Genomic DNA, 12,326 nt, shown 5'->3' with positions numbered 1-12,326 from the left:
CCCCGAAAAAAAAGACTCGCACAGAAATGTGTTGAAAGGATTTGCTTATGGACAAAGAAGGAAAACAAACAAATAAACGAAGCACCCGACCCAAATTGCACTGTTTTACTACGACCGAGACCTTAAAAGCAGACAGGGATGGATTCCCCACATTTATTGAATCCCCGCTGTCCATATGTGCACCGGGACAGGTGTTTTTCATACAGCCCCGTTTTCTAAGCTTTTATGTGTACCGCGATTGAAGAAGGCGACAGCCGGAGCGTGAAGAGCTTCCATAAACGGATAAACATTTAAGAGTGGAGTTTCAAAGCAACCTGCTTCAAAGTCAAGTGACTTCCTCAGTTTTTGAATTCGAGTGGTTACTTCGTCAGGCCTTCTCCGCTGGTTAGGTTAATGCTACATGAACGTTTTGCTTATTTCTCTATTTGCATTATTCTAGACATTAAGTGACGGGTGTGTCATGATTTGCTCTATTGTCCTTTAAAACCGATTCTATCATGTGTACTATGTGCCCTCATTTTTCGTCACTCAAATGAGAACAAATGTTGTGGTATCTGAAATGTTTCCCTCTTCGTTGAGAGACTGCTTGATTTGATCTGCAAGTTCCAGAGTTACTGTGACTACAGTTACTAAATTGAAAAACTGTCAAATCATGGTCTGAGGGACTAGTAGTAAATGTTGCAAATAATGAGGTGAATTATAAAACAGAGATTACTTATTACTAAATTAGAGTCATCCTGAAAACATCCCTTTTTTCGTTGTATCAGATTAAATTGTCTTGTCTGTTTCTGTTTGCATCAGCACAAAATGGCACTTGCCCTCTTTACACGGTACATTGGAGAATATTTATTTTTAAATAGTCAAATTTTCATTCTTGATAGATGTATTCAGATCATAGTACAAAATTAAAGGCTGGTCTTCCTTGTTACAATTTACACTTGCTTTATAAAATGGTATTGCTGAATGAATTTGTTAAATTAATACAGTGTCCTATTATCTGATATATGATTTTTTTTTTTTTTAAAAAAAGTGTAGATGTTTTGCTCAATAACCCTCACAATGGATTTTCCCTTTATCTGCTTTTTGTGCCTTTTTTAAATTGGTAGTAGAGTAACAACATTCTTTCTGTACTGACCTATAAATGAGTGCACCCCAATTTAAATAATAAAATGTATTACTTTGCTATCAAAAATTGTTGGTGTTTTGACTTTTGCAAATATAGGGTCCATTCTAAAGTCCTTATGAAGTTTTAAATGATCACAACTTCAATTGTATTCATGATAAAATCCATCAGTACAGATCAATATGAAGAATGATTAATTTATTTCATTGTAGTTTAACTCTTTTTTGTAATAGTTTATTGATTTTAATTTTATTAATTTGTTCATTACTGTTTTCAGAATTACATTTGACTCGTGGCTTCAACAGAAGAGAAGGTAGACTATATCTTGTGGCTGGCTGAGGTAAAATGGGTCATTACAGTCAGAAGATGTAAAACCCATTACAAAAATGATGCATTCTGCCAGCTGGGATAGGTTCCAGACTTGGCCTGGATTAAGCAGGTTAGAAAATGACATGATGAGAAAGATACCCCACCTACTAAACCACATTCTTTAAACCAGTGGTTCCTATACTTGGTCTTGGGGATCCCCTGGGACGGCAGTGTTTTGTTTCAACAAATTTGTTTTTAATTGGACCCCGAGCCTAATTTTTATTTCCCTGTTCCTGTGTTTTGGGGTCAATGAAAAAATTAAAAAACTAAGTGTGTTAATACATTTTAATAAAAATTAAGCAGTTGTGTGTATTTTTTTATGTTCATCCTGATTTCTGTTCTGCCTTTTCATTATAACAAAACCTCACACTGGTTCCACTCGATCTGAACTAGTTTGGTGCTGAGGTGTCATCCGTTGCAAGGCTGCACTCAGGTCCTAATCTGGGATCCTGAGTTAGTTTGTTGTGTGGTGGGTACGGCAATGTGCTGTATCAGGGTTTGCTCCTAACCCCTCTCTCTCTCTCTCTCTCTTCATTATTGACTAATTAGTAGAACTGACACTGACGTAGTTGCAGCCTTTCATCATTTAGTGCTGGTCGCCAAGGTGGTGTTTTTACTTCTATTTAATTGTCATTATTAGGACACAGTAGACTACACAGTATAAGGGAAAAATAAAATGAAAACAGAGTTAAGCATTTATAGAAACAGAAATATTTCTAAATGTCTTAATGTAAATACGCTAATGTGCTTTTCTGAATGCAAAAGAAAAGAAAAAAAGACCATCTAAATGAAATCAATTATTTTCACTTATGGTGAACCAAGTTGGAATAAAAACCTATAGCATTAAACTAGTGGTTTTCAGCTTCAGTCCTGGTGGCCTCCTGTGGCTGCAAGTTTTTATTTTAACCAGTTTCTCAATCAGTCAGCAATTGTTACCCTTAATTTTTTAATCATTTGAACGTTTTGCCTTTAGAAAAGTGCAACAGTGTCAGATTTACACTTTTAGCAAATTAAAGTTTGGCATCTTTAAATTATTTTATATTTTAATACATTTTTTTCTGTGGAGTTTGCTTTCTTTATTGTATCTGGATACTGACCATGAATGTGGAGCAGATTAGACACCAGTGCAAATTACTCTGTAAGCAGCTACATCAGTGTTACCCACTTATTAGTTAATCGTCTAAATAAACATGAACTTTACAAAGTAAAAAATGGGGCAAAAGAATTGTTACCCATCTAACAAATAAGTTATGTTTCATTCAGTAAAAATAAAGAATAATCAGTTTATAATTTCTGGATGAATCCAGAAACTGCGAAATAATGCCTTGCTTAGTTAAGATAAGAGTTCACATACAAGAAATGGGATTGGACCAAAACTTGCAACCACAAGGGACTTCCAGAACTGAACTTGAGAGCCACTGCTTTAGATGAATTGCAAACAAGGGTAACTAATGTGGTTCAGGGCGTTGCTGAAAATCAACTGCTAAACATACTAGTAGAACTTTAGAATTACATCACAGTTTGTATACTTTAATGGGGGTGGACATGTTGAAAATCTGAACTCTAAAATAAATCAATGGAAAAATGTAATACGTTCTTTCATTTCCCTTTCGTTATTTTTTTTCTTTTATAGTACTGGTTATGGTTATTTAATTTGAAGAAGGTCTTTATAATGACCTTATTTTTTGTGTCACATTTTGGTTGGGACATGGGGTTGCTTACTAATGTAAATTTTGGTTTTACAGGAAAGATGGGGTTTACTTCTGAGTGCATTCCCTGAAAGTGCAGTTTATTTGAATATTAAAGTCCGTAGATGCAGTACAGGTAACACTGTAAACAGCTGAACAGTTTAATTGTACTATTTTCTGCCTATATAAACTTAGCAGGCCACACAACTTGGGACATACTGTTTTTCCTTTTACCATACCAAGATATTTGATACTTCTGTTATAGGGACAGTTTTATCCTACACATTTTAAATCCACATTTTGTGTATTATCTTAACTGTTTGGAATGATTAGAGGTGCCAATCTTAAAAAAAAAAAAAAAACGTGTGCAGTTTGTTCTGTGTCACAGGCAGGAGACTGAAGTGTCATTCTGGCCGGGTCCTTGTTGTTTATTGTGCATTTTTTCCCTGTAACGTGTTGATTTGTAAGCAGATTGCCTGGTTTAACACTGCATCCCCAAGATAAATAGATTAGAATAATTGATGACTTTAAATTAGGCCCAGGAATATAAATACGTGTGACGAGTTGATGTCCAGTTTGGGATTAGGTCCTACATTGTAGCCAATTCCACTGGCCTAGACTATTGCACCCTTCAACCCTGAGTAGGATAAGTGGGTTTCAGGATGGCTCAACATGCTAGGAGTGTTCACCCTTTACTAAAAATGTTTCCTAGAATTTGTTGCAAGCCAGAGGAATCCTGCCACATGTTTCAGTTATGTTTGATCATTCTGTCTGTCTAAATGTTAACTAAAAACGGCACGGAGTGTTTTGCTACGGCATCTTGTGTTACCATGAAATTTGTTGAAGCTCTAATAATATAGGACAAAGCGTTTTTTTCCTTGTGTGTACGAGTGTCCCTGTATAACAGCTGGGTTTTGGCGTAAGCAAACAAGTATTTATCCCTTCAGAAACCTGTTTATGTACCGCAAACATGTACTGCTATTTTGGTATTGTAAATTGTGAATTTCATTAAGCAATTGCCACTTCCAATTGTATTTGCCTAACAAAAGGCGCATATTGCTGCGCTATTTTAATTTTAAAACGGTTAGCTCTTTTGAGTATGGCAGTAAGTCTTAGAGCCTGTAAATAAATTGACCGTTATTAATTAAGCGCGATGTCATTAAGGAAAATCGGTTATTCTTCAAATAAGTACAGTGAAAGTTATTGTGATAAATAGGACAACTCGGACAAAATGACATATTCTTTTTGATGATCAATACCATAAAACTGCATTTAAAAAAAAAAGCGTAAAGAACACAAGATGCGTGACAACGAGGCACGTGTTTCGTTGTATAATTAATGAAGAAAAGTAAGACCATTGATGCTGCCCCCATTGAGCAGATGTTACCGAGAGAGACCGCGCTGCTGCAACAAGAGACAGGACGCGGCTTGGATCACAAATAGGAACAGTGCGCATGCGCCCTTCTTGCCATTTACTGTATATTCTCTGTGAAAAAAAGGAACAGGCAACAAAACCAAGCTTTTTACAGCAAACTGGCTCCAGCAATACAATTAACCTCAGGGGAGACAAAGCAGGGCAAAATCAACAGGTATTATTTAATTTACCGCTTACAAAACAGAGAGTAGGGTGCATGTTGCTTTATTATAAAGGTCTAAAAAGCAGTCAGTGTAATACTAGTAAAATGTGCATCTTTAATGGACGTTCCGTGTGCAAGCGATCCGTTTAGTTTCCAGTACAAAGATTAATTAGCATTTAACTCTAGTATCGTGGTAGGTATGTGCATGTGTCCGTACAAAGCATTTCTTTTTAATGTACATCTTTGTGCAGTTATATTCGAATATAAATATTACGTGATATACAGAACCATATTGGCCGTGCTTTTCAAGTGTATATTATAAATAATATGAAAATGGTTGCATGGTTTGTATCACTGGCACTCTTCTTAGCGTTCCTCGGTAATTTTTTCAGACAGAATTCATACATCTTCATTTTATTTTCGATACCTGTAGGTATGCTACATGTTTCTGGCGGAGCACTCACCCACAAGCACGCACATACTCACTCAAAAAACAAGAAAACAATATTAATGCGTCAGAAAGAAGCACGATTCGACTATTATTGTATAGATTTTTTTCTTGTAAGAGGTTGCTGCTGCGCTGTCAGTGCGAGGCTGAGTGTGCACGAAGCCTTTTTCTTCTATATGAGTGGCATTTTGCTTAAAATGATGTTATCGCGCATGAAGTCATTCTGGAGAACTGTTAAAAACGGACAAAAGCTCGACTGCCTAATGCTGATGAGCCCTCCATTAATTTCTACCAAGGCATGCACGGTGAGCCGAGACGCTGCTGCTGTGCCGAGTACACGGTTTCTGCGGGGTCTCTGGGTGTGATCAACAGCTTTCTGCTGCATTTGTAGGAAATGTTTCAAGCGCGTTACCCCTCGCCCTCGCCCTATTTGAGCTCCGAGGAGGTTGTTTCCCCGGATCTGTTTAAGGGTTTGTTCGGAAAGCTGTCCTCACTGCCCGATTTATTTGCCATGCACGCGGTCATGTTTAATTCACTAGGGTATGTACATATAGAATAATGGTATCAACAAAGAAAGAACAGGTACAGCCGATTTCTTTCTCGATTTATACTGATCTCTTATTTGATAGATATATGGATAGATCGGCAGATAGACAGATACAGTAGATCTAACACGCGTGTGATATGTGGACTAAAACCCTGATTGGTGGATGATATTTTTCAGGGGTTTGGGTGTGATGAAACAAAAGAACAAAGGATGCCTTAGAAGAAAGACACTTCCTCATCCTGGATTCTGCTAGAGAGCGCATCTATGGATTTATCTTCCGCCTGCTCCTCCGTCTGGATCATGATACTTGACTGAGGCTTTCTTCGTCGCATCCCCTCTCTCTATGGCGAACTATAGCCATGCAGGTGACCACAACATCTTGCAGAATCTCTCCCCTCTCACGACATTCCTCAAATTGACCTCCCTGGGCTTCATCATTGGTGTCGGCGTGGTTGGTAACCTCTTGATCTCCATCCTGCTGGTGAAAGACAAAACCCTGCACAGAGCCCCCTACTACTTTCTGTTCGACCTGTGCGTCTCGGACATACTGCGATCTGCCATCTGTTTTCCGTTCGTGTTCACCTCTGTCAAAAACGGCTCCTCGTGGACGTATGGGACGCTCACCTGTAAAGTGATTGCCTTCCTAGGAGTGTTGTCTTGCTTTCACACGGCTTTTATGCTGTTTTGCATTAGTGTCACCCGATACCTCGCCATAGCCCATCACCGCTTTTACACGAAAAGATTAACCTTCTGGACCTGCCTGGCTGTGATCTGTATGGTTTGGACGCTCTCAGTCGCTATGGCTTTCCCGCCTGTACTGGATGTGGGGACCTACTCATTTATCCGGGAGGAAGATCAGTGTACCTTTCAGCATCGCTCATTCAGGGCTAACGATTCGCTGGGATTTATGCTGCTGTTGGCCCTCATCCTACTAGCCACCCAGCTAGTCTACCTCAAGCTCATCTTTTTTGTGCACGACCGGAGGAAGATGAAACCCGTTCAGTTCGTGCCAGCTGTCAGCCAGAACTGGACCTTTCATGGTCCGGGGGCTAGCGGCCAGGCGGCGGCCAACTGGTTAGCTGGCTTCGGCAGAGGCCCTACACCGCCTACTCTTCTGGGAATAAGGCAAAACACCAACACCACGGGCAGGAGAAGACTGCTCGTCCTGGATGAGTTTAAAACTGAAAAGCGAATAAGCAGGATGTTCTACATCATGACGTTCTTCTTTTTGACCCTGTGGGGCCCCTATCTTGTTGCCTGCTACTGGAGAGTGTTTGCTAGGGGGCCGGCGGTGCCAGGGGGTTACCTGACGGCCGCCGTCTGGATGAGTTTTGCCCAGGCTGGTGTCAATCCCTTTATCTGCATCTTTTCCAACAGGGAGCTGAGGCGCTGTTTCAGCACAACCCTCCTTTACTGCAGAAAATCCAGGCTACCCAGAGAACCCTACTGTGTTATATGAGGGTTTGCTTGATTGATATCTGCTTTTTATCCTATGTATGACACACACGCTCACACCTTATCCTACCACCGCACCCCTCCTCCCTTACTCCCCGTAGCCGGCAGAGAAATCTGAGCTGTCATGAATGATAAAAAGGAGGATGCACACAAAGAATTCGCATTGGTTACAAACCACATCCTGGTTTAGAAGAAGTGGTGTCCGTGTTTATGTTCTAATAAACCACTGCTTTGGAAGCTTTGTGGGGCACTGGGATTTAAAATAATTCCTAAATAAATGCATTCGACTTTGGATATCATGTCGCTGGATACTTGAAAAAAGTTTTGAATAAGACACACGACGCGGCTTTTTTTCTCCAAGAAATCGTTGACTATTGTTAGTTTTTCACCTTTCAAAAGTTGCACTAAAATTAAGGAAGAATCCAGACTTTTACCCGATTAATTTACTTGCTCGGAGAGAACATCTTGGTTTACTCAAACAAAGCAATGCTTTTTTTTTCTAACAACAGGGCTTTCCTTTGCTGTAAGTAAATCAAGGTTTTGTGTACGGTGGGGACGGATTTCTTTGTACTGCACCAACACCAGAATGAGCAGATTTTAAATTAATTGTAATTTTTTTTTCTTTCGGGGTGAAATTGTGTGCTTTAAATTCGCAATTTTAATAGATCTATCTATTGTAGGTTACTATTAATATTCCTATTGTCTGGACGTTTTGAAAAATTTCTTTTAGATCTTTGTTAAATAATGAAGTGGGGGGGTAGCAATTTTTTTTTTTTTTTGGAAAGCCAGACTTTATTTTTCTTAACTGTAAATCCCTTTATATATGCAGTCAAACACATAAGTAATTATTTGTTTTGCAACCTCAAGTATCAAAAAATCCAGCATATGTCTATTGTAATATATTTACAGTTCTACAGATGCAAGTCAAGGTGCATTGCCTTAATGGTTTTCCGGTGTCTGCTATCCAGCTTTAATCCTGAAAGAAAAGGAGAAATGAAATGCAGATTTGGTTTGCATGATGATTTTACAGCTTCTCCATATGCTCCTCCCAATCAGAGAGGCAGTTCACAACAAACAGTGACCTAATTTTGTAGTTTATTGCCCAACCAAGCCCCGCCCGACTTGGCTCAAATGATTCTAATAAGGATAATGATGATGGTGATGATGATAAAAGTAGTGCTGATAATGATACTACTACTAATAATAATTAATAGCAAAAAATCTATACAAAACACAGGGAGCTTATGTGTGTTTATATATTTTGGACAGTTGTCACATTGAGACCAGAGCCTTAGTATGAAATCTTGCACAATTTGTAAAATATTTATTGTATAAAGAAAAAAGGCACACTGTCTTGTTTATACTTTCCGCACATTTGCTCTACTGATTGTTTTACATTACTTACATTTTACCTTGTGAAATGTTACTATTTATTCAGTATAATTTGGGTACTTTACAGGTAGATGCAGTATGTGGTGAGTCTTTCAGTCTTTTGAAGATTCGGATGTGGATTATATTTAAGGTTGGATTTGCCAAAAGTTACCTGTGTAATCTGTTGCTTCAGTTTTGAAAATAAAATTTTACATTTTGCAAATGTTTCCAGTCTGGCTTCTTGTTAGACAGAATCAAACTCTTATATATATATATATATATATAATACACAGTATAAATATATATATATTATATATATATATATATACTGTAGATACACACAGTTAATTATTTCGTGCTGCCATTCTGTGAGGTTTACAGATGAATGACTGATTGAAACTACTAGGTTGATAAATGATATTATCCTCTCTCATGTAAAGTTATGTAGTTCATCATAATTACCTGTTCAGTGGCATATATCTGTTCCAATAAGTCACTGCCATTTAAAAGCATAGAACATGCTGACAGTCGAGTCGCACAATATGCATACCCAGTTAAATATTCCAGTGTATGACATTCATGATTACAATTCATTATTCACAAGCCAGGATGATTTAAGTTTATAAACGCAATGCTTAGTTTAATCTTTTCAATCAATGTATTTGATGAGAAGTTTCTGTTTCTTAACCTTGCTAAAAAGTGACATTTCATTACTAAAGCACACTTTCTCTGGGGGATTTTAAGCATTGTAATGTAGTAACATGTGGTTTCAGTTGTATTGCCTGTCAGAAACCAAACATCTGTCACATCTTTTTTAAGAGTATCTGCCGGAAGTGGTGAGAAGCTCTGCTTCTAGGTTTATATATATATATATTTATATATATATATATATATATATATATATATATATATATATATATATATATATATATAGTTTTAATCTTATTTGATTAAACATGATGTAGTATGCATTGGTTGGTTCTTTTTCTTATCATGTTATTACTAATATTTTATTTGTCCCTTTCTTTCTAATGTAAAGTATATATCTAATAGTCATAAGAAGCACCCATCAGTTCTGATTTCATTGAGAGCAAAACCTGCCCTGGGCAACATCAGTTACTGTATATGTACTGTGTGTTTGTATTAATGTATTGTCACAAGCCATTTAGCTAGAAATAATATAGGACAAAGTTAAACAATGGTTATAACATTAATAGTGTTAGCAGGAATGGATAAGCTTGTTGAGTAGGGCTGCAACTAATGATTATTTTGGTAGTCGACTAATCGTTCATTTTTTTTTTTTTTCGATTAGTCACGATTATTTCATGCCTGACTAATTTGATGCCTGTGACCTGTTCTGGGCTCCAATGCATGTCTTACCTCATCTGCTTACGTCTGTCAACCTGTGAATGTCACCCTGATGTCTCTGCATTAACACGATTAAAATTAATAATAATCAAATTAAAATAGCAACCAGTGAAACATATGAATTTGAAAATAATCAGATGTTTTATTAGTGTGACCATCACAATAAAAAAGAAATACGTTAAACAATACAGACTAAAGTGCATGTAGTCTTTAAACAAAAAAAAGTGCATTTAACTTAACCAAAAATTACATCGTTAAAACTGAAACGTTTTTCATATTTTAGTAATAATTAACACAATGTAGACATAACTATATTATGTGTAAAGCCTGAGGTGCAAAGATCAAATAAACACTTTCACAAAAGGGTCAGGGACGATACAATAGCTTTCGTGGTGCAGCAGTAGGAATTGCTGACCTATAATCAAGAGTCCACAGGTTTGATCCTGACTGCCTCATATATTTACCGTTTTGAGTAGTGAGCTGCTCTTATTGTTAATATTATACAATAAACATGTACGTTTGATTTGCCTCTGTAACAGCTGCTGTAAATGTATAGTACTTGTATTTGTTTTCACTTTTATTCTCTCAGTCATGATCACAATACATACTACCGCCCCCCCAGGGATCAGACACTGTTACTTTTTATCTGCAACTGGGAATAACTGTAAATGTGAGTGGTGTTTTGAGACAATCGAACTGGAAATTCTCTAAATTTGAATGGATAAAAGCTGACACACAAACGCTGGTAAATCTGCCTTATTCATATCTCATTGTCACTTGATTTTGTTTTATTCAATTTTATTGAGTGTTCCTGCTTACGCTGAATTAATATGCACCTTTTGGCCCGTGTTATCAAAGCCGCACGGACAATAAAACAGAGACATAGGTATATATGATATTTGGAATTATTCATTTTATGACCTTATAGTACATTTCGGAAAACGTGGCACGGATGCAACATTATTCTTAATATTCATATTCATTTGCGCACCTACTTGCAGATGTAGTTAGTGACCGCGTCCTCCCCCGATCTTGCCCATTCTGCACAGGACTCCACGACATGCAGAGAATGTTCCTCTGCAATGTGAGCCATGAATGCTCTTCTTTTCTCAGTGGACCCCGTACATGCCTTGCACAGTACATGTGCTTTGATTGCTGCCAGGTCAAGCTTGTTATAGCACAAGCAACCGGCCAACTGCATGCTCCTGCTAGCACTGAATAAGCTTATGCTTTCTGGTGTCAGCACGCAGCACCGGGGAAAAAAAAGAAAGAGACAAATATATGTGACATTTTGAAGAAATTATTGTATGACTTAAATAGTACCAATCAGAAAACATCATCGCACTAATGCAATATTATTTGAAAATGAACAGATCAGGTGTAAATTTGTTACTTGTAAAAGTTAGCTTTTTTCACTTTTATTTTCTCAGTCTGGTTCACACTCTCCCTCCCCTCCTGATCAGACCCTAACTAACTAACTAACATCGGCAGCATAAATTCTCAAGAGACGGTAGCATCACAGCTCCAGGATGCATGCGTTTCAGAAGCTCATGCATTGCGGTGGTGCTGCCGTGAAAAGAAAGCTCCGCTTTGCATAATCTGCATTCAACTTTTCTTTCTTTTTCGGTGAAGTGCTCCCACACTTTAGAAAGTGTCTGTCTCAATTTTTTTCCATCTCCTTCCCCCTCCTCTATCGAACTCGCCATTGCAACCATGTTTATTTTCCTCTACATTCTTCTTCTCCTCCAATGTTCTTCTTCGTTGGTAGGACTGTGTGCAGTCTTGACAAACAATAACAAATGATACTGCCCCCAGACGTTCATGTAGTGCATTGCAGTTACAAAAACCAAAGTGGTTCTTTATGACTGGAGCCTCTATTGAAGGTTCTAAATATGACACGTCGACAATAAAAAATCTGAGTCAACGATTTTTTGTAGTCGACATTGTCGATTACATCGACTAATCATTGCAGCAATATTGTTGAGTATGGTCCTTGAATAGCTGCGGAATTTCTTTCACACCCATGACTTCTACTTTAGTGGGTTGTTCCTGCTGTCATTCAGCCTCAGGACTGAATTCTAGTAGTTTGCATTTTATTTTTGTAACAAAAATCAACAGATGGTTTCATTGACAGGTGTGGTTAAGTAGCCCTATTTTCCTAGTGTATCAAGCAGCTACTTTAAGATGAATACACAGATACACAGGATGTAAAGATTGCAGTCTTCAGCGTTTTATTTGTTTCTTGTTTTTAATTGGCAGCTGCTTAGTTGAAGCATTAAAATATCCAGAAATGTAGCAAACATACAAGTTAAAATAAAGGAAAATATATATGGAGGGAAGAAAAAGCAAGTAAACCACACATTTCATGAATATCAGTAAC

At 37.7% G+C, this 12,326-nt stretch overlaps 1 protein-coding gene across 1 annotated transcript; it reads left to right on the top strand.

Annotated features, from left to right (window-relative positions):
• The first annotated feature begins 4,577 nt into the window (after positions 1 to 4,577).
• Positions 4,578 to 8,067, top strand: gpr85 (G protein-coupled receptor 85). Its single transcript, XM_039760956.1, has 2 exons — positions 4,578 to 4,769; positions 5,930 to 8,067. Exon 2 carries the CDS (start codon positions 6,096 to 6,098, stop codon positions 7,209 to 7,211), a length of 1,116 nt encoding a protein of 371 aa, XP_039616890.1. The 5' UTR covers positions 4,578 to 4,769; positions 5,930 to 6,095; the 3' UTR covers positions 7,212 to 8,067.
• Positions 8,068 to 12,326: the final 4,259 nt, after the last annotated feature.

Source organism: Polypterus senegalus, chromosome 8 (genome assembly GCF_016835505.1).
Source record: "Polypterus senegalus isolate Bchr_013 chromosome 8, ASM1683550v1, whole genome shotgun sequence".
Taxonomy (NCBI): domain Eukaryota; kingdom Metazoa; phylum Chordata; class Cladistia; order Polypteriformes; family Polypteridae; genus Polypterus; species Polypterus senegalus.
Note: the sequence above shows the minus strand (reverse complement) of the source record. Positions and strands in the feature narration are given on the sequence as shown.